The sequence below is a fragment of the Haemorhous mexicanus genome, chromosome 3, assembly GCF_027477595.1.
Source record: "Haemorhous mexicanus isolate bHaeMex1 chromosome 3, bHaeMex1.pri, whole genome shotgun sequence".
NCBI lineage: Eukaryota > Metazoa > Chordata > Aves > Passeriformes > Fringillidae > Haemorhous > Haemorhous mexicanus.
The window spans coordinates 35,507,772-35,527,441 of NC_082343.1; the positions used below are offsets into that span (position 1 = coordinate 35,507,772).

General features: G+C 40.6%; 2 protein-coding genes across 9 annotated transcripts in view; both read left to right on the top strand.

Moving 5' to 3' along the window:
* Positions 1-3,558, top strand: part of HEATR5B (HEAT repeat containing 5B) — a 55,133-nt gene extending 51,575 nt beyond the window's left edge. For all 6 annotated transcript variants that reach the window (XM_059841346.1, XM_059841345.1, XM_059841343.1 and 3 more), the window contains 2 exons: positions 786-999; positions 2,604-3,558. In XM_059841346.1, coding sequence (XP_059697329.1) covers positions 786-999; positions 2,604-2,908 — 519 coding nt within the window. In that variant the 3' untranslated portion in view covers positions 2,909-3,558. The remainder of the gene's footprint in view (positions 1-785; positions 1,000-2,603) is intronic.
* Positions 3,559-6,604: 3,046 nt separating this feature from the next.
* STRN (striatin) overlaps positions 6,605-19,670 on the top strand; it is a 68,993-nt gene continuing 55,927 nt past the window's right edge. Inside the window, exons 1-2 of one of the 3 annotated variants that reach the window (XM_059841350.1) lie at positions 6,605-6,998; positions 19,529-19,632. In XM_059841350.1, coding sequence (XP_059697333.1) covers positions 6,693-6,998; positions 19,529-19,632 — 410 coding nt within the window. In that variant the 5' untranslated portion in view covers positions 6,605-6,692. The remainder of the gene's footprint in view (positions 6,999-19,528; positions 19,633-19,670) is intronic. The other 2 variants (XM_059841349.1, XM_059841351.1) reach the window with 2 other exon arrangements.

A 19,670-nucleotide genomic window follows, 5' to 3' on the forward strand; every position in this document is an offset into this window, starting at 1 on the left:
TCATATTTGTTCTGAGGCTTCACCTTTTCAAAAATGCTGGGTTATTTGTGGTGGGTTTTGGAGGAAGATTTTGTATGCACCAAAAAATGTATTCATAAATTCATCTGAACAATATCATCAGTGGGTCATTTTCCCAAACTTTGGCTTTAATAATCTCTGCTTTCAACAGAGAGGGAGGAGGATAAAAAATAAAATAAAATAGAAGGATGACAAGGAGAGCATTCTGTGATCAGCTCATATAGTCCTAGGCTACTACCAGCACAAAATGAAGAATGAGAAGCAAGGATGGAAAGCCCTGACACTTTTGGCTGCAGCATTGGCTTGTATTAGAACAATAAGATCACTTTGTTCCGAGTCATTTTTATGGGCAGTGTTGCCCTTCTGGAATTGGAATAGCATATCACGATTTTGAAGATTAAGCTACTATTAGAGCTGGTAGTTCTGAGACCTAAACATGCAGTTCACTGTGAACTGGTGTGACTGACTTGTATGACATTAACTATGCCTTTATTTTCTCAGGGTTTATATTGTTACTGCTACTTGGTACCTGCATGTTCTTTCTAATTGTCCTTCCTTTTATTGAACACTGGGCTAATACTGTTTTATTAGCTGGGCTGTGTTGCTTCTTTCCTTTTACTTAGTATGTTTCCTTCCCATTTAGTAGTCTTTTTTTCTTTTTTATTTAATCAGAGATAACAGAGTTATTCCCTGAGTTAACAAATAACCTAGATTCCCTGAGTTAACAAATAACTTTGAGGACAATGTATTTATCTTGATTTGATTAGGTTCAAGCCAAGTGTTACCAGCTTCTGCTTTCTGTGTTCCAACACACCAATCGTGCCCTGTCCACTCCATATATTCATTCACTGGCCCCTATCATGGTCGAGAAGTTGAAAGCTGTGGAAAGGAGCCGCCCGAACAACAATGTGGAGCTTTTAGCAGTCCAGGAAGGAATTAAAGTCCTTGAAACATTGGTTGCCCTTGGTGAGGAGCAGAATAGTAAGTATTTAGGTTTTCTAGAGAAATGAGTAATGCTTCAATAGAATATTAACATTAAAAATGTTGCAGTTAGGAACTTGATGGCATAATCACAAATGGACTGTGTGTGCAACATGCTTTTGTAATTCCAGTGATAGAACTTTTCTATACATGAACTTGCATAGCATATACAGCATGATATGCTGTGACCTTTGCATTTCTGGTGATTGCATGAAAAAAATCTAAACATGAACTGCAGTAATAAGTGATATTTTATTCTGTTTGGAAATTTGTATTTCACGCTGTTTCAATTTAATTTTTCTCATTGTTAACTTTTATTCTTTTAGTAGACTTTTATGAGATTGTTTTTACCAGCTCAACAAGTTTTAGCTGAAGAGCCCAAGAAATTGAACTATACTGGTCAGAGTCTCTTGATTGTAGATGAAGCAAGATTCACTGGATAGAATACATTATTATAGTTTATTTTTGAGTTAGTTATTCTGCAGCTGAAGCAATGACCATTCTGAAGACTTACTGTCTTTGACATTTGACTTCAAATGCTGAAAAAGGTCCTTGTAAAAATACTACTATTGGTTTTGTGTAGGTTTTTTTTGAGGGTTTTTTTTTTGGTTGCTTTTTGTGGGTTTTTTCCCCCCCAATGCACTCCTTGTTGGAGTTTCTCTTTTTTGATAGAATATAAAATTTCTTGATCCTCATTCTGCTTCTGGAACAGTAGTTTGAAACACACATGAAATGAAAATGAGAGAGTAACTGAAACAAATGAGGAAAACAGATAATCTGATTTGCTGGCTGGACACATTCACCCCATGAGTATGATTAGTCAGAACCTATAAGGAAAAATAATTAATACTCTGGTAATCTAAAACAATTTTGATAAATGAGTTACCATTAATTTTTAAGTTCTTTGAGCTTAAAATGTACAATTACCAGGTTACACATTTCAAAGGTGTACTTAAATTCTTTCTAGGTACAAAAATTTGCCTTGTTGCTTAAGTTTAGCTGCCTCTTTTGTTCTCAAGGTCAACCCTCTTGATCCCTTTGCCATGTAGGGCTGTGGCCTTACTAGGTCATGCTAGCTGAAGTATAGCTGCCCTGCTAGTTTTTGAATTAGGATCTCCCAGACCAATACAACATAAATAACAGCAGATAGCTGTCCCTGACTTTCTTGTGAACCCTTGCTTTCTGGTATCAGTTCACTTATGTTTGCTGGGGAGGTGGATACTCAAATTCAATTGAATAACATTTCTGTCTGCCTGAAAAGTGTTTTGAAATCCTTTAATATGATAGGCACTTTACATCTTAAAATCTTTCATCAATGATCTGCAATTGGATGGTGCAAAAGCATCTCAAAATAAGCATCAGGATCAACATAATTGTAATGAACAATAATAGAATCTTAAATCCAGTCCTGGTAAGACAGATTCGACTGATCAAAGCACAGGAAGCCATCTACATTTCAGTTGTTTTAATTTGATAATTTTTTTATTACAGTTTCTAATGACAGTTATGAAAACAACATTACCTTTCCTTACCTGTTAGTAACTGATAATTTTTTTGTTTCATTCTCTGATATGGTTATTACATTTTTTTTTCTTTCATTTTAGGAGTACAGTTGCTTGCCCTTCTCGTTCCCACTCTGATTTCCTATTTACTGAATGAAAATGCCTTTGCTTCTGCATCTACAGCATCTAAGGATCTTCACGAGTTTGCACTTCAGAATCTAATGCACATTGGTCCACTTTACCCACATGCTTTCAAGACAGTAATGGGAGCTGCTCCTGAATTGAAAACACGTCTAGAAACTGCAGTCCGAGCAAGTCAGGCCAGCAAAGCAAAAGCAGCTGCTAGGCAACCACCACCCACAGTACATTCCACCCCGACAATTAAACTGAAAACTAGCTTTTTTTGAATTACTTTTATTATTTTTGGACCATTAAGTAGTCAGAAGCATTACATTATCCCTGCATACATGTCTAATTTCGTGTAATTTGTATGTGAAAGGCTGTCTGATGGAGCTTTGTGTAATTACTTGAAATCCATGCGTTACAAGGGAAGTGGTGTTACTTGTATTTGTATAGATTTTTAGGAAATTGTGATCATATTTATGAATTTCTGTTATAAATTATCCACCAAAAATTATTCTGTATCTAAATAGTTTTATTTATTTTTAAAAGCTATCTCAAACCCTCTAGTGGTTTTTGAAATCTGGTGATTGTTATCCTGCCGTTGTGCCAACACACTAACACAGTGGGGATGGAGAGAAGAGGAAAAACTGTTATGAAGTACTTACCCTGTACCATGGGGAATTTCTAGTGTAGACGTATGAATTTTTTCCTTTTATTAAAAAAAAAAAACCAGGGAAAGGGACTTTGTAGATTGTTTCAGCTTGCATGAAAAAAACCCCAAAACCCCACAACAAAATAGTTGAAAATATTCAGCCTTCCTTCAGATGAATGATCAAGCATGCTGTCTTAATGAGTTGTCCTTATTTATGTGGTGTATATCTCTTTCAAATCCGTTTCCATGCTTGAAAATGAATAAAGGATGCAAAGAATCTAATCCCCTATCTCTTTGAATATAAATTTTAAAGAATGCACTGGAAACTGAGTTTTTAAAGAGAACTGCCTTCTATCTGCATTTTTGTAGGTGTAGATCTTGGCCCTTGTAAGGTGCTCTGTGTTTGCAGTCTTCCTGTTCTGCCAGCAACTGGTTGAATATGTGATGAGTCAGTGCTCTGCCCTTTGTCCAGACTTATAGGTATTTAACCTTCCTGCTAGATTTTATTTTCTGGATACATCATACCTGTAGTCCTTGATCAAGTTTGCAAGCAGAGGAACTGGAGCACTTTGCACTGTACTGACTCAGGGGGCAGAACACAAGTGGGAGCCAGGCTCCTCCAGGTTTTCCTTCCCCTACCTGGCTTTTTTCAAAAGCACGTGGCTCCCCTCACATCTGAGTGAGTCGGATGTGCAGATTTTGGGGCTTAGGGCTCTCGTGCTGTGCTAACCTTGCATGCACAGCCAGGGACTCCCAGTGTCTGTCTGCTGCCAGGTCTCACCCTTCCTATTGGCAGAAGTGTGGAACCATGTATTTTCTTGTGTATATAAGACCAACTTACATGACTTTTTTGACACAGCTGTTGAATTTATGGGCTTTTATAGGGATCTTTCTATACATTTTGCTTTATAGAGAGAAGTAACATAACCAGAGGTCTCTGCTAGGCTTGCTGAGTTTCATCTCTGATGTTTCTCTGTATACTCTGTAAAAACTGCATCTTTCAGATGCTTCAACTTCAAATATAACAAAGGGTTAGTAAATATAATTGAATATGACTAATATCTGCTTAAAATATTTGTAGATCACTATTTTTGCATAGATACTTCCCTCTAGGCTTTCTATTTTCCTCTAAGACCTTATCTAATATCCCTTTGAGTACCTATGCAAAATGGTCAAGATAATGCTCTTTTGCCCTATGGTAAGTTGGCTGTGTGCAAAATATTTAACATAAAATCAGAAATGCTTTTATTTCACAGTGAATGTTTTAGTACTAAAGTGAGGACACAGCAAGTGGTGCATACTCTAATCTAATCTTTTTTTTTGTAAAGATGATAATCAAGTCTTGTTCCGTTGTTCTGCAGGAGTAAAGATATAGGCAGAAGTAAAAACAATGTGCTGTACATGAGAAGGAAAGTAACTTCACTAATTTTTTCATCTTACTAAAGGTAGTGGGAATTAATTTGATTTAAATACATCCCTTTCTAATAAGTCTCTCCAGCATCACAAATCTATTTTGCTTAGAGGTTCTGAACCAGTTTAACATTTCAAAGTATTAAGAACTCTTCCAGTTCAAAATTCAACACAAACTTTTTGCAAGTAAAACAGAAAACAAGTTTATAACCTGTTTTAGATTCCTTCCCCTCCACCTAGTAGTCTAGGAATTAATGACTTGTTGGAAAGGTTTTGTCTATAATCATGTTTTGTTTGCCATAAGTTTTATCTCAGCACTTTTAAGTTTTGGTTAGACTCTAGTTGACAAGATGTCTGAAAATTTGGAAGGGGGGAGGGAAGTGTAGCAATCAAGCATAACTAAGAAGTCAGTAGAACAATAGAAGAAAGTTAGCAGAAGAGAAAATGGCACTAGATAGATGTAGAGGGATAGAGAAGGGAGAGGTTTTTCTTTGTATTTTGTGTGGCTGTCTGCAACATGCACAACTCTCGTTTGTATACGTCCTTCCCCAGTTTAGTCCTCGTTCGCTTCTCTGCTTGCTCCTGATACTAAAGTTATCATGTGGTTTTACACAATATTTTGGCATCAAATTCCATTTGATTAAAAAAACTGAAGTAACTTGAAATGGCCGTAGTGCTTATTGTTGTTTGTCGCTGTCCTTTTCATCGTTTTCTTTCTCAATAGCCTTTTAAATGTGCTTTTTAATGAAACTGTTTGCTCCGCTTCCCCCTCACATCTTTCATCTCTCTCTCTGCTGTTTCCTGCCCTTCTGGTGCAGCCTTGTTCTACACGGGTTCCTTGCCGAGGTCCCCCAGGTCACGCTCCCTGTCCCGTGTTGTCGCTCCCGTTCCCCGCTGCTCCCCCGATGCTCTAAGTAAGCTTCCTTAGTGCTCTTTCCCAGAGAGCTCGTCCACCAGCCGCAGCTCACACTCCGCGGGCAGGGTTACCAGGCGGGCGGCTGCGGTTTCGGAGCAGCCCCAACGAAATGGGAACCGCTCCCGGAGAAGGCAGCGGGCCGCTTCCGCTGCAACCGGGCCACGGCGAGGGGCGCAAGCGTCGCCAGCGCCCTCGGGAGCCCCGTGGCATCGCCTTGGTGGCACACAGCATCTTTTACGCAGTGCTGCTGGCCCTCGGCACAGCCCGATGGAGCGGCGCGTTGGCCTGCCCGCGGCAGGGCTCTGCTGCTGAGGCGCACAAGGCCTGGGAAGGGAGCCCGGCTTCGTCCCTTGGTGCCGTGGGGAGAGGGCAGTGCTGCCGACATCTCTCGCCCCCAATCCCACAGGCTACTGTTTTCCCTTTCCTCGGGGAACAGGCAGCGTGGCAATTGCTGAAAAATGTTGTGTCGCTGTCCTTCCCAACATTGCAAAGGATGTTCAAGAAACCCCTGTAAGCCTTGGGCAGGGTTTCCAGCTTTTGGCAGTGAGAGGCCGAGCGCTGCTCAGAACAGGGAGGAAGCAGAAAAGCCGGACCTACCAGGGCAGGGCCTGACCGGAGCACGTGGAGACCCCTGCCCTTCCCGTGTTCCAGAGGTGGGCTGCGGGAGAGCCCAAGCCGTTTCAATCCCGCTCGGAGCTGGAGGTGACCATTAACCTGCGCTCCCGCTGCAGGGACTGCCCCTGCTCGGCCCCTCCAGCCGGCGCCCCCGCCCAGCCGACCGGACCGCACGTCCTGGCACTGAGGCTTAGCCGTCCGAACGCCATCCCTAGCATTACGGACGGCGCGGGAAGAGGCCGGCGATCGAAGAATCCTCCCCGCCATCCAGCGGAACTACAATTCCCAGGACGCCGCGCGAGGCGGTGGGGCGAATCGCTCCCCGGCGCTGTTCCCGCCGGGCCACCGTAGCAGCGGGCGGGGGCGGCTGTCAGGCGGTGACGGCGGGCGGGACGCGCCCAGGTTGTTGCTGCTGCTGCTGCTGCCGGGACGCGGCGGGAGCGGCGGCGGCGAGCCAGGCGGACCCGGCCCGGCCATGGACGAGCAAGCGGGGCCCGGCGTCTTCTTCAGCAACAATAACAATAACAACGCCCTCCTGCTGCCGCCGCCGGCGGGCGGGCCGGGGCTGGAGCCTGGCGAGGCGGCGGCAGCGGCGGCCGCGGCGGCGGCAGCAGGAGGCGGCGGCGGAGGAGGGGGAGTCTCAGCCTCCGGAGCTGCCGCGCCGCTCTCGGCGTCCCGGGCCCAATACAGCGTGCCGGGCATCCTGCATTTCCTGCAGCACGAGTGGGGCCGCTTCGAGGCGGAGCGCGCCGAGTGGGAGGCGGAGCGGGCGGAGCTGCAGGTAACACCCGCGACCTTCTACCCCCCCACAGCCCCGGCTCCGGCGGCCGCTCCTCCTCCGTGTCCCCCGTCTCTACGCAGTTGGAGGGGAGCGGCCGCTCTGGGCGCTGCCACGGCTTGTCGTCTTCCCCGAGAGGGAGCGGCCGGCCGGGCTATTTCGCTGCCCCCGAGGGCGGCCGCCCCCCGCCGTGGCCGGGCGAGGGGTGGGACGTGGCGGCCGGCCCGACGAGGAGCGGGCCCTGCCCGGCGGTGAGCGGCCCCTGCGCGCTGTGCCGCTCTCGCCTCCTCCCCGGGTTTTCCGGATGCCCCTCGGGGTCGGCCGCCCCAGCTTGTCACCAGTTTCATAACCCCTGTTTCAGTCTGCCCCCGTTGTGCCGCGGCTCCGCCGCTTGTGCCGCGGCTGCCCCCGGCCCGCGGTGCCGCCCCGCCCGCACAGGGGCCAGGCCCGCGGGACCGGCTGGATCCCCTTGGGTACTATGGGGCACGTTATGTAGTGTTTTCGTTGGAAAAGCAGTGGGGTTGATACACTCATTAATGCATGAAAGGACTGATAGTGATCTTGTGGTTAAAGAACTTGTGAGCTCCTGGCCTAGAGCCATTGCTGTCAGATACTTCAGTGATGGGCACGTTGCATTAACTCCAACAACAGTCGATAATGCAACCTTCGTTCCTCTTTGGTGTTGTTTACAAGAAAATCCCTGTTTTAAACCGTAACGCTGGCCATGTTGCTGGCAGCCCACTGTTTAGTTTTCATTTGGCCATGTTTGCGACTGAAAAGCATCTATGGATTTCTTTTTTAGGTCTCCTTTCTTTGTCTCTTTCTTCCTGTCCATCTCTTCTTTCTATGGCTTTCCTGGAAAGTACAGTCTTTGTCAAGAGAGTCTTGAGTCTGTTTAGTAATGCAAACCACTTCTCTGTTTTTTTGGTTATTGGGTTGGTTTTTCCATCTTTTAAATTTTACTTTCTACATACATCAAACAACCACTCTGAGAAGAGTGGTAGGTGTGACGTTCTTTAATGAGAGTTCCCTTGTAGGAATTTAAAGGAAATGGTCATGAGAACAAGAAAGTAATTTTTATTTTAACTTCCCTGATTCAGTGAGAAATTGGTTAGTAACTGAATCATATTTCTATTCACTACATCTAGTAAATACTGTGTAGAAAGTTACTAGCTTAGCTATGTATAGGAATAACCTCAAGTGTCATATATCCAGTGGAGGCCCATAAATATCTTGACATATATTCATAGCTGATTCAGATATCAAATATTGCTTTGGAGAAAAAAAAATCCTTTTTACAGGACCTAGGAAATTTTGCCAGTGTATTAAAAGTAATAACACTTTGCATATTTATCACATCCTTCAGCAGCATGACTTCCCTCCTCCTCCCCCAAGTATCCCTCAAAAGCTTGGTGTTATGGATGAGAGAGGAGGAAAGAAATTTGAGTATTTAGACTATTTGCAGAAGTCATGTATTATCAGTGGCAGATAACCCCATCACAAGTTGTTTGCTTGAATGCCTTTGACTCTTGCCAAAACATCTCAATAAAGTTATAATTAGCCGTGGCTGGCATTGCCATGAGCTGTAACAGCATTTATCTGCTGCAGAGTCATGTTCAGGAAGGTGCAAAATTCTTGGCTATCTCTACAGACATCAGGCGTTAACGTCTGCTGTGACCATTTGCAGATGAATGTTCTTGGATCCCTGTGAAAGGTTTGTGGTAGGGGTTCAGCAGCTACAAGGTGGCTTTTAGAAATTGTGCACCTGAAGCATGAGCAGTGTTAGTGAAAGGCCTGGTCTGTGCTCCTTCTGAACCCTTTTGTTGGGCTGTATATTTGGAAATTTTTAACAGAATAATGGAAATTTGAGGTCGGACAGTTTCTCTCCCACGATAAAGATGCAGTGGTCCTCATTGTACTTTATCCAATGCAAATTCCAGTGCTAGATTATCCATCCACTCTTGGGAGGCTGTGGGGCAAAGGATCTATTTAGTGTGGTGGTCTTAGTATGCCATAATTTTTTCCTGCAATTCATCTAGTTTCTAAGAGGTAGACTTTTTATATCTCTGGTTCCTTACCTGCCATGATATTGAAATACATGGGATACCTTATGCCACAGTATTACTGTGCTTGGCTTCTGCTCTGTAGTTGTTGGTTAGCTCCACTCTACCGTCTCCAAAAAACACCTTGTCAGTCCCACTGTAATTTCCTGACTTCCTTTTCTTCCTCTCTGGGTTTCTTTTATTTTCTCTTTTTCTTATCGTTCTAATTAACTGTGTGGAACTAAGTGTGATGGACAGGTAGAATACCTTCCTGTTGTGTTCTGTGGTGCTTGTTCAAGGGACACACACCCAAGCTCATAACATATGGGAGTTAGCAAGCCAGGCAGTTTAATCTGTTCTTAGTTACTGGTCTAGTACTGCCCTCCCAAGGTTTTTCTCCCTATCAGTGCCTGTATTTTGCTTTCCCTGGCAAATACTCATGTTTATTCTGATTTTCTAATTATTTTTCTTGAACCTTTTGAAATCATTGTTGCCTCTATTATATAATCTTCCTCATTCAAGTCAAAAGAGGACTCCAGTATTTACATCTATGTAAGCATCATTAGTAAGCTGTGTATATCAAATAAGAATGAAAACAGATTAATATGGGGTTCCCCTAGATGCTTATCCGCTGATTACATATTTAACTTTTAATGCTTGCTTTCTGTTTACACTACTTTGACATCTGCAGATTGAAAAATTATCCTAAGAATAGATTTTCCTGATGCCCTGTGAAGTAATTAACTAGGATGAATACTAACGTTATTAATTCCTCATTTAAGTATTCATAAACAGTGCTTCATGGCATTATAATCTATTTTTATATCTTTTCAGAAATTAGTGATTTTTCTTTTCATAGGTTCTTCTAGTAGCTGCCTGGGAGAGTTGACAAGACAGGGTTTCCTGTTCTGCAAGTTTTAAACTCAAGGTTTTTTTCGTTCTGCATTTTTCTGGACTGACACAGAGACGTTGCAGAGTTGTCATTGTGTGTTGGACAAGCCCATCCGAAAATAGCAAAGGGTTTGATCAAATGCACGAAATCCATATCGTTGCTTGAGGCAAGCAGGGGTTGAACCACCTCCCATACTGGTGCCTTGCCCTAACCATGGGTCTTCTGGCTGGTTGGGAGTGACTGTCTCTTTCGGATGTTATTTCCCTTTTAATTAGCAATCTCTCACTCCTGGGGGAGCAATGGGGACTCTGCCCCGGGGGCTGGGACCCTGCAGAGCCCAGCGCTGCCAATGCACATCCTTGTCCCAGCAAGCAACAAGGGTGGATGAGCTTGGAAGGGGTGTGTATGTGGCTTTTGTTTTGGCTAGAAATGTTGTCTTTGCAAGCAATGCATATGTTGCTGTGGAAAGTTTTGCTTGTGACAAACATTTTTCTGGCAAAAGTACAGATTTGCAGATATTGGCATTTCTCCGCATTTCACAAATGGTCTAAATTGCTATAAACTGCTGTGCTGTAACTGTGTTTATGGACAACCCCCCATCCTGCTAAGGAATTTTCTAGCTTTTGTCCTCATCGCTGCTGAAGTTTTCATTTCCTCTAACTAGTAACTTGTTTCTTTGGAGTAGTAGGCTCCATACGAGTGGTGGGACCTGATAGCATTACATGAAAATTATTTTTCCTGGGTAAACTTTCCTTTGAAAAGGTTTGCAAGGAAATTAGGGAGAATGGGTGGATACAATGTGCTTGTGTTTCTACAGCTTTGTTAAAAATAGTCCTTGTAAGACAGTGCCAAAAGAACAAGAAAACACCACCCAAATGATAGGGAGAGATAATGAAATGAGATAAAATGTGGTTAAATGATAGCAAACAGCTGTAATAGAAGGAATGTGATGGAAGTAATAGATAAGCACTTGAGATCGGTATGGAAGTCAGATTTAGTAATGTTAGCTCTCTGGGTGGGGGGGGTCACGGATGGGGATCTTGCCCCTTGCTGCTGCTTTTCTCCTGCAAGAGGCAGGCGATGAAACCAGGCCTGCTATGTGGTAAGATTGTGTCCTTGGAGATAGACAAGTTAAAGTAATGAGGAGAAGGGGCAAATCAGACAGATGGCTGTGACTATTTATAGTGTGGTTTAGGACATTTGTTACTTGATTCAGAAATTGTTGATATTTACAGTTTGTTGGCTTTTAGATAACAGTCCTCTTGTTGGATTAAATTTCTAGTTAGAAGTTGTTCTGATAGGTGGATAATCTGAAAACATTGTTCAGAGAAAAAGTAATGAGCTGTGAGTTGGTGAAATCCGTTATTAAGTTAAAGGAAAAGTCCTAAAGATACAGTTTGACCAATAAAATGGAAATAAATTAAATTTGAAGAAGTTTTGTATAAGATTTTCAAGTATGATGATTTAGGTCAAATTTCTGAGATTCTCAGTGAAAGATGAATTGGCAGAAGTGATGTAAAAGTCTTCTATGAAATATTTTTTCTCATAAGGCAGATACTACAAAAGAACCACCAGTGATTAATGTTACGTACATCTCCACTGCAGAAAAGCAGTAATTTCAACTTTATTGTTTTATATATATCAGATAAATCAAAAGAAAGGCAGAAGAAAACAAGCCATGGTCAAAATACTGAGGTGTGTTTATTTGGGAAAAATGATGCTGAATGGGCCTTGGTGACTACCAGATAGCCTCTCTTTCACAAGGTTTTTTGGCAAACTTTATATTTGACAGATTCATGTGAAGCAAACAATATTCTCCTCTACTTATATGCATGTTTGCCAGCTAATTCCAATATAATCATTGATATGCTGTCATGGCTTCTTTTACTTAAGTGAGAAGGACCAGTGGGAGTAAATGTTCAGTGATTTTCAGAAATGCAGAAGTTTGTAGATGTAGAATGTAAGTACAAACTGATGAGACAATGTTTTTGCAGGTGTGCATCTGGTTTTTATAGTTGGATTTTTTTCTTTGCATATTTGATCTGATCATTTCCTAGCATCAGATTTTTCAGTTCTTGTCATATCTGTCAAACCTGTAATTTAGTTTAAGTGTAATGAAAATGTGTTTCTTAAATAGCCTAAATCCTTTAGGAAAATGGTGCTGTAAATATTGATGTAGTATGAACTGAGAGAGTTTTATAATGTTACATTGTCTCCAAGTGGTCTTTAAACCTTTCAGACCCCTCTCATGGAAAGTTATACTTGCAAAAAGAAAAAGGCATTTTTCTGTTTTTCTTGGTTGAGCAAAAATGGAATAGATTACTGTGTTCTAGGTGGAAAACTTAGGTTTTCAGTGTCAGGTTAGCATATGGTGAAACATCCTGTCTTTTTTGGTGCACATTTTTAATTAAATTTGTATCTCTGTCCTTCTCAAAATGTAGCTCTTCTTTTTATTTTGAGGATCTTGGCTTATGGCAGTTTTATTACATCAGAGATAAGTAACTTGGCACTGTTTGAACAACAAGTTGCAAATATAACTTAGCCTTTATTGAAGTTTCAGTAGACACGGAAACTTTATCTGCTAATTTTAGAATGGTCTGTGTAAAATTCCCCAAGGAAGATCACGTGAATTGCCTGAGACTTTTGGTTCATCTTAATTTAATGCTAAAAGAAGTAAGACTGTACAAATACCGAGCCCTAACTAAAACAGTTATCAGTAAACAGTTTTCTGAGAAAGTAAGTATTGGTCAGTAACCTACTCATGTACTTGGCTTAACAAGGCTGGTGAGCCTTGTCAGGTCCTCATTTCTACGTTTCTTAGTTAAAAAGTGGCAAAAGCTAAAGTACATGAGGGATCCTTGTGTTTTAGCTTTAAATGCTGAGAAATGCTTGGATACCTCAAAGAGTTTTTGGAATAATTTTGGAGTGCTCAGAATCCAAGCTTTGCAGACGATAAACTAGAAATAAAAATACTCTGAAATGTGAAAAAAAAAAAGTTCATTTTATCTGAGTGACCTGTTCTGTGTGGACCTGCAGATGAACTCATCCAGATGTTCTTTTCCTATTTGAAAAAAGTTCGCTATATACTCACTACTATTGAGTGTTTTTGAAAATAACCCAGTGATAAAGAAGTTAAATTAAGGATTGCAGTGAGGAAAGACTGCATTTTTTTCTGGTCTTAGTTGGGAATATGTTTCCCTTTAGTGCAGTCACATAGGGCAGGATTGCAAAAGCATCGGAGCAAAAATGGCATGCATGATATTCGTATCCTAGCTTGTAAACAGGAGGTAAGAACTAAATCACTTATCTTTTATTTGTTTCACTTGATGCCCAGGTCAGTTCAGAGTGGTCATGCATGCCTGAATACAAGGAGTAGCTGAGCCTGGATGTAGGAGTGAGGAACTGGAGTGTGCCAATTGCCTCTGCAGATGCTTGTGTGGTCAAGTCTGGTTCACTCCTCTTTCTGTTTCTGAAGCCAAACCTAAAAATCTCCTCCAGATTTTTTCTCCCTTGTCTTGCCATACCCCAAGTGATTCATTCAGCCTGTGAACTCCCTTTGTCTGTTTAAATGTGGGCCATGAGTCTGTTTATCAGTCCTGCTGCTGACTGCTGTCGCTGCATTTCTGCTGTTCTTGTACAGCAAGTGGAAAGGAATTTGAGCATTTGCAATTTAGACTCCAGCTCATAATATATGATTATTTTGTGACATGCCATTGCAGTGTTGCTTATAGAATTACATAATAGAATTAAAAGCTGCACTCTCTTTGTGCTTGTATTGGTGTATGTGGCACGTGGGTCAAAAAAAGTTAGTGTTCACCACTTAAGTACGTGTACCGCAGAAATGACTGGTGAGAAAATTTTTGCTTATGAAGAATGATTAAATAAGCTGACTATACATTGCTTGGCAACTGTTTTGATGCTTAAAATTGCTAGAACACTGAAAGGCAGCACTGAAGAGAGGATAAAAGAAAGACTGGCTATCTGAACAGAGATCTATGTAGTAAAACACTTCAAACTGCAGAAAAACAAGTCTTCCTGTTTTTGAGATGCCTATGTTAGAGTAATCAAGATATTGCCAGGTATAAATTGTGAATAAGTTCTGGATCATTTATTAGGAGTTTTTCAGTCTTACTGAATTTGTTCTTCAGTGTTTTCTCTTTGAAAGCATTGTTTGAAAAAGACAGAGAACGTAAGAAAATGGCATTTTCATCCATAGTTTTTTTACTGTAAATTAAATCTTTTATTTGTTTTGGATGGTTTTTCTGGGTTTATATTGGATGCTAATTTTAGGACATCTCTGAGAAGTCCAACAAAAATAAGGTGCCAGTAGCAGATTGTGCTCTGCATTGGTCTCATGAGGTGCTATCATTCAGTGAGAGCATGTGAGGGATAAATGGGATGAAGTACCTTCTGTGTGGGGTGAAGTTAAATATGCCTTGGTGCCTGCCAGTCCTTTCAGCCTGTGGCCCCACTTCAGTTTTGTTATCTTAATTGGCTGCAGGATTTACAAAAGCTTCCTAGCCTCTCTTGGCACAGAGTGTGAGTAGGTGTGCGTAGTGATGTGAAGTATGGTGCCTCTTAAAATTGTTCCCTAGTTGTACTAGACCATTGATATTTCCCTTCCCCCTTCCTTCTCTTTTCTTCTCAGCTCTTGGGCATGCCTACACTTATTTACAAATATACTTAAATACGTAGTGCTTCAGTGAGCCAGCTTTAATCTAAAATACTGAGTACCCTGGCAGCCTGCAGAATCCTTCTGGCAGATCTTGGTAGACTGGTTAGCACAACTGTTCCAGATTGATTCATCTTGATGATGTATTTAGTAATTTTAGCTATCTGCATATTTTTTGCAATACTTTCCCTGCAGTTTCCCCCTCACCCTTTTGTCCTCTTTCTCTCAACCTCTGAAGACCTGGTTGTTGAATTATGGAAGCATTATGTAGAGAATTGTGTGTCTTAGTAGCTCTTTGTCAAATGACGTCTGTTGACCTTTAAATGCCCATAAATTCGAAGTGAGTTTTACTTTAAAATATTGTGGTAGATATTTTAGAGAAAAATAGAAAGGCTTTTTATAATTTTTAAGTCTTATGAATTGAAAAAAATAAATTGCCTTTTAACTTGAAATAACTGTAAAATCAGAAATTGATGGAAGTTGATACTAAATGTGCATCAGTTGTTTAGCAGTTATAGTATGTTTATTTTTTAAAATTTCCTGTTAAAGAGGAGAATTTTTTTATCTCCTGCTCTTAGGTAGTGTCAAGGTATAAGCCTAAAAAGATGTCTAAATATAATATATTTTAAACATGTTTGTTGCTGATTCAAGGAATTACAAAGTTCAGTGTAAATTTTTAAACATTGGTAAAATCTGGACTTACTAAGATGTGGTTTCATGATTTAATTATGTTGTTATGGCCGCTAAGCCAGTATTAGGAAGTCAACAACATTTATAGAAAGAGTTGTTTCTAGCCCAGTGCTACCTGAAACATTGTATCACCTTTTTGTCTGCTTCAAAGTAATGTGACATTAGAGTCCTTTGGGGAATTTTGTAGAACAGTAGTGTTGTTGTCTTTGAAAATTTTTTTAATATAAGAATGAATGTTATTTTTAAAACCTCTTAGTAAAGAAGTGGACTAGTTAAGGTAGCTACAGTGCTGTAACATGGACTGGCTGTGTATGATACTTCTAGGTTATGTTGCAGTTGGTCATACAAAAAATTCTGTGAGATGAAGTGGGGAAAAAAAAAAACGAACTCAACAATTGCAGCTGAAATAGACTGTTCCAGGCATGTCTTTTTCCAGTGTTCTCTGGTTTTGTGGCAGCTATTTTTGTTGGGTTTGATTTGGGCTTTTTTGTTGGTTTTGTTTTGTTTTCTTCTTCTCTCTTGATCTTAATTTCATAGTTGAATTGGAATACAGTAACTTGTAGCACTTAGCCTGGAATAAACTCGAGGCGGATCCTGCCTTGATTCTTGCCGTGGAGCCAGCGGGGCCGGGTGCTTCATGGAGACGATGCGCCCCACCCATAAGGCAAGGAACAATATGAGGTTTTGCAGGATCCCCATAGGCAATTTTGAGGTTTGCAAAGACTGGCTTACGACTTGATGCATTTTAACCTTGTTACCTAGAAGGTCAGTCATCACAGAACCTGTTTGTTGGGAATATTTGCGAATTCTTGAAATTTTTGGCAAACTTTCCCAGGAGTGGCCAAAATACAAGTGTAGAACAGTGTTGCAGATTACTCAAAGCGGAAGGGAATCTCCTTTGCTCCTGTTCTCCCTCAGGTGTAGCTCAGGCTCCAGATTTGACTTGGGTTAAAGCTGCAGCCATGGGAAGTCACCTATGGAGTCTCAGTCTATTAGTAAAATTCTGTCATTTATGCCTGAAACATAAGAAAACTGTAGTTGTGCAGTTCAGTTACAATTTTCATCTGTTTCAACCCAGACCTCCTGCACGTTAAATGTTTGCAAAGACATTTAGACAGGCATTGTCTATGTATTTTAATTGGAAATAGTGATCCTACTGTTGCCACTGTATTGTTCTAGAGACTGTGAAAATACTGCTACATGTCATAATTTGTCATTTTAGATATTTCAACTCATTGTACTTGTTTATTCTGTTTGCATTTATCTGCAAAGTGTTTATTTTATGGTATGAACATTTAGGTTCTTTTGCATATTTTCAGTGAATTGCCAAAAAATGAAAATTTAAAGAATGAAATCTGCTTGAGACATATGAACTGTTAGTACATCATTGTTAATGTAAAATTTCAGTTATTATTTTAATACTGTCCTAACGTGCAGTATAAGCAAACCTGAATATCATCATTAAGAATTTCTCAAATAACATTTAAGCTTACATGTATAACTGATTTTTATTGTCCAGTGAGGCTGACGTAATTGTAATTACTCAGTACATGTACAAATGAGGGATAAGGGTTGCTAACATCTTGTGGAAAAGAAAGGGAATATTTCTCTATGTTATAAAAATGACCAAATGTAAGTATTCTCATTTCCATAGCCAGAATTCTTAAAAAATAGTGAGTATTAGGCATAAGCATGCTACTCTGAAGAAAAGCATGAATAAACTGTGCTAGAAACCATGCAGCCTCCAAGGAGAGGGCAAAATTATTCTCAGTTTCTGGAAGTACCAGTAAAACTTCCTGTCTTTAAATTATATATTTATTAACCTTGAAGGATCCTAGCAATAAGCTTGTGTAGGGCTGGAGATTCATCTGTTGTTGCTGCATGCATTTTAAGTAAGAAACACAAGTATTTCTTGAAAATCCAGGAAAAATAAAAGTTCTAAGACATCATTAAGAGTATGGAGATACTACTGACAACAAAGTATGTCCACATGAAGGAGATAACACATAATAATTCTCAATCATGCCCATTTATGTCTCTCTGTCTTACAAAAGGAAGCTGTTAAAACTACCAAGAAGTTGCATTTTTTAATTTAGTTTAGGCTGCTACCAGTGGAAGACGACTTTAGCCTCAACTGTTAGAACAGTAATGCTGCTTTGACCTTTGTAGTGTAGCAGTGTGTGAGCTGCGTTGTTTGCCAGCCTTCTGGGTAAAAATGTTTCATTCCAGCGTGTTCAGTCACTTCATTCTTGGCTAGAAATTGCTTGCAGACAGCAGGTCACATAATAGATCACTTCAGCTTGTGTCCTGATGGCATTGGATAATCTTTTTCATTCCAGCCAAATACATATTTACGCCACGATTTCTTTTTTTAAAAGTACGTTTTGATGTTCTCTCCCTTCTGACGAGAAGAGCGTGTGTCAGTTCTGCTGGGCCTGTGTGGAGATGGGGAGTGAGAGTCTGTGTGTCTGTACAGTTACTGCAAACAAAGTTATATGTGCCTGAGATGCTCCTCTTGGGAGGGATGCTGACCTTGTTGAGTTGAGATGCTTCTTACTCAGTTACATTCCTCAGGGTAGGAAATGCTGACTCCAGCATCAGCATTCCTTTCTCCTGTGCCTTTCTTTAAACCTGAGCATAAAATTGACATTAGAATTCAATTGTAGTTGATGCCAGAGTGAGAGAGCTTTCTTTTGATTCAGCTGACTTTTTTTTTTTTTTTTGGAATTCAAATGTATTTCCCCTGTTGAAGGAGAAGAGTGACTTAGTTGGAGAGCAGCCAATGTTTTTCTCTTGTCATAAACTGGCTGGTCTAGTTGGTGACTGGCAGTTAAGGATCCTTCAGGTATCTGTCAAACTATTTACTGGCTGTACTTGAACATTAAACTTATGTCAGCTGGTGTGATATTTTAGAGCAGCTGCTATTGCTGGCCACCAACAAATGGGCTTTTGGTGTAAGATTCACCTTTCCTGGTCACCAAAATTCAACCGAGTTAGTTGTGTGCCTTCCCTTTATAATTGCTGGAGAGAAAATGACATTTAGAGACTCTGTTTTTTCTCACCTTGGGGTAAAAATCTGCAGTCAGATTCCTTGGCAGCAACTATCTCCATTAACTAAAATATCTGAGGACTGCTTGCAAGGTTGTAACAGGTGAAGATAGGATATTCCAGCTTATTTTTAATCCCTGACTTTTCTGGGTATTTATTTAAATGAAAGGGTTATAGGTCGTCATGCTCAACAGCTGATGGTGTAGACCAATTGCCATTTATCCTGTCTGTGCTTCTCAAGAGACAGATGAGATGCTTGGTGACTTGGCTGTAGAGGTACAGAAAGCTTCCAATCCTGGAAATGGCAGGTGAGGCTGAGGCATGAAGTGATGACTGCCTGTAGGTATTTTTGCCTAAAAGTGTATTTGTGAGTTGAGCAAGCATAAGTACTTGCCTCTTGATTTGAGCATTAGGTAGAAAAGCAGGTAGTTCTTCCTTTATGATTAGGAATTAATATCTTGTGTTTGTCATAATTTTTTATTTAAAGGAGATTTTTCATAGGTGACTTTACTTTTATTTACTTATGTACCATTTCTCTCCTTGTCTCCCTCACCAAAATACCTTTCCCTGTTTTCCTTTTTCTTCCTCTCTTAATTACAGTATTTCTGGAGAACTTTCCTTAACCTCTTTTAGTAAGTATCATAATTAACACTTTTAACCCTGTATTACAAACAGGGTTTTATTTTTCTTTTGTTCTTATTTTAGCTGAACAACCATGGTTTACATCAGGTTTTTTTTACTAGTGTCATGTATCTGACATGTATCTATAGAATTATACCCTAATTATACACCGCTTCAGTTAGTGAGCAGAAATACTTTATCATCTTCTCTTGCTTATTGTGGGTAAATACTTTTATCTTCTGAAGGCTTTTTGTATGCTTATTTTATCCGTTCCTTATCCTTTATTGAATGTTTATCCAAGAGAGAAAACGAACCCTGTCAAACAAACCAAAATTGCTTTATTTCTTATCTTTTTCTTTCCTTTTTGTTTTGATCTGTAGTGAGCATGCTGTTTAGAAGGCTTATCTATGCAGTGGTTTTTGTTAGTGTTTCATGTTTATGAAGCATAGTAAGCCAACTCCTTTTGAACTCTACAAATTAATATTAACTTTGGAAGACACACACACTTAAGAGCTAAACTGAATAATTTTGAGCACGCAGTTTCTAAATTGAACACTTGCTTTTGCAGGCCCAGATTGCCTTTCTTCAAGGTGAAAGGAAAGGACAGGAAAATCTGAAGAAGGATCTAGTGCGAAGAATCAAAATGCTGGAATATGCGCTCAAACAGGAAAGGTATGCTGCTTTTGTGAAGAGTATGTGATGAAGAAATG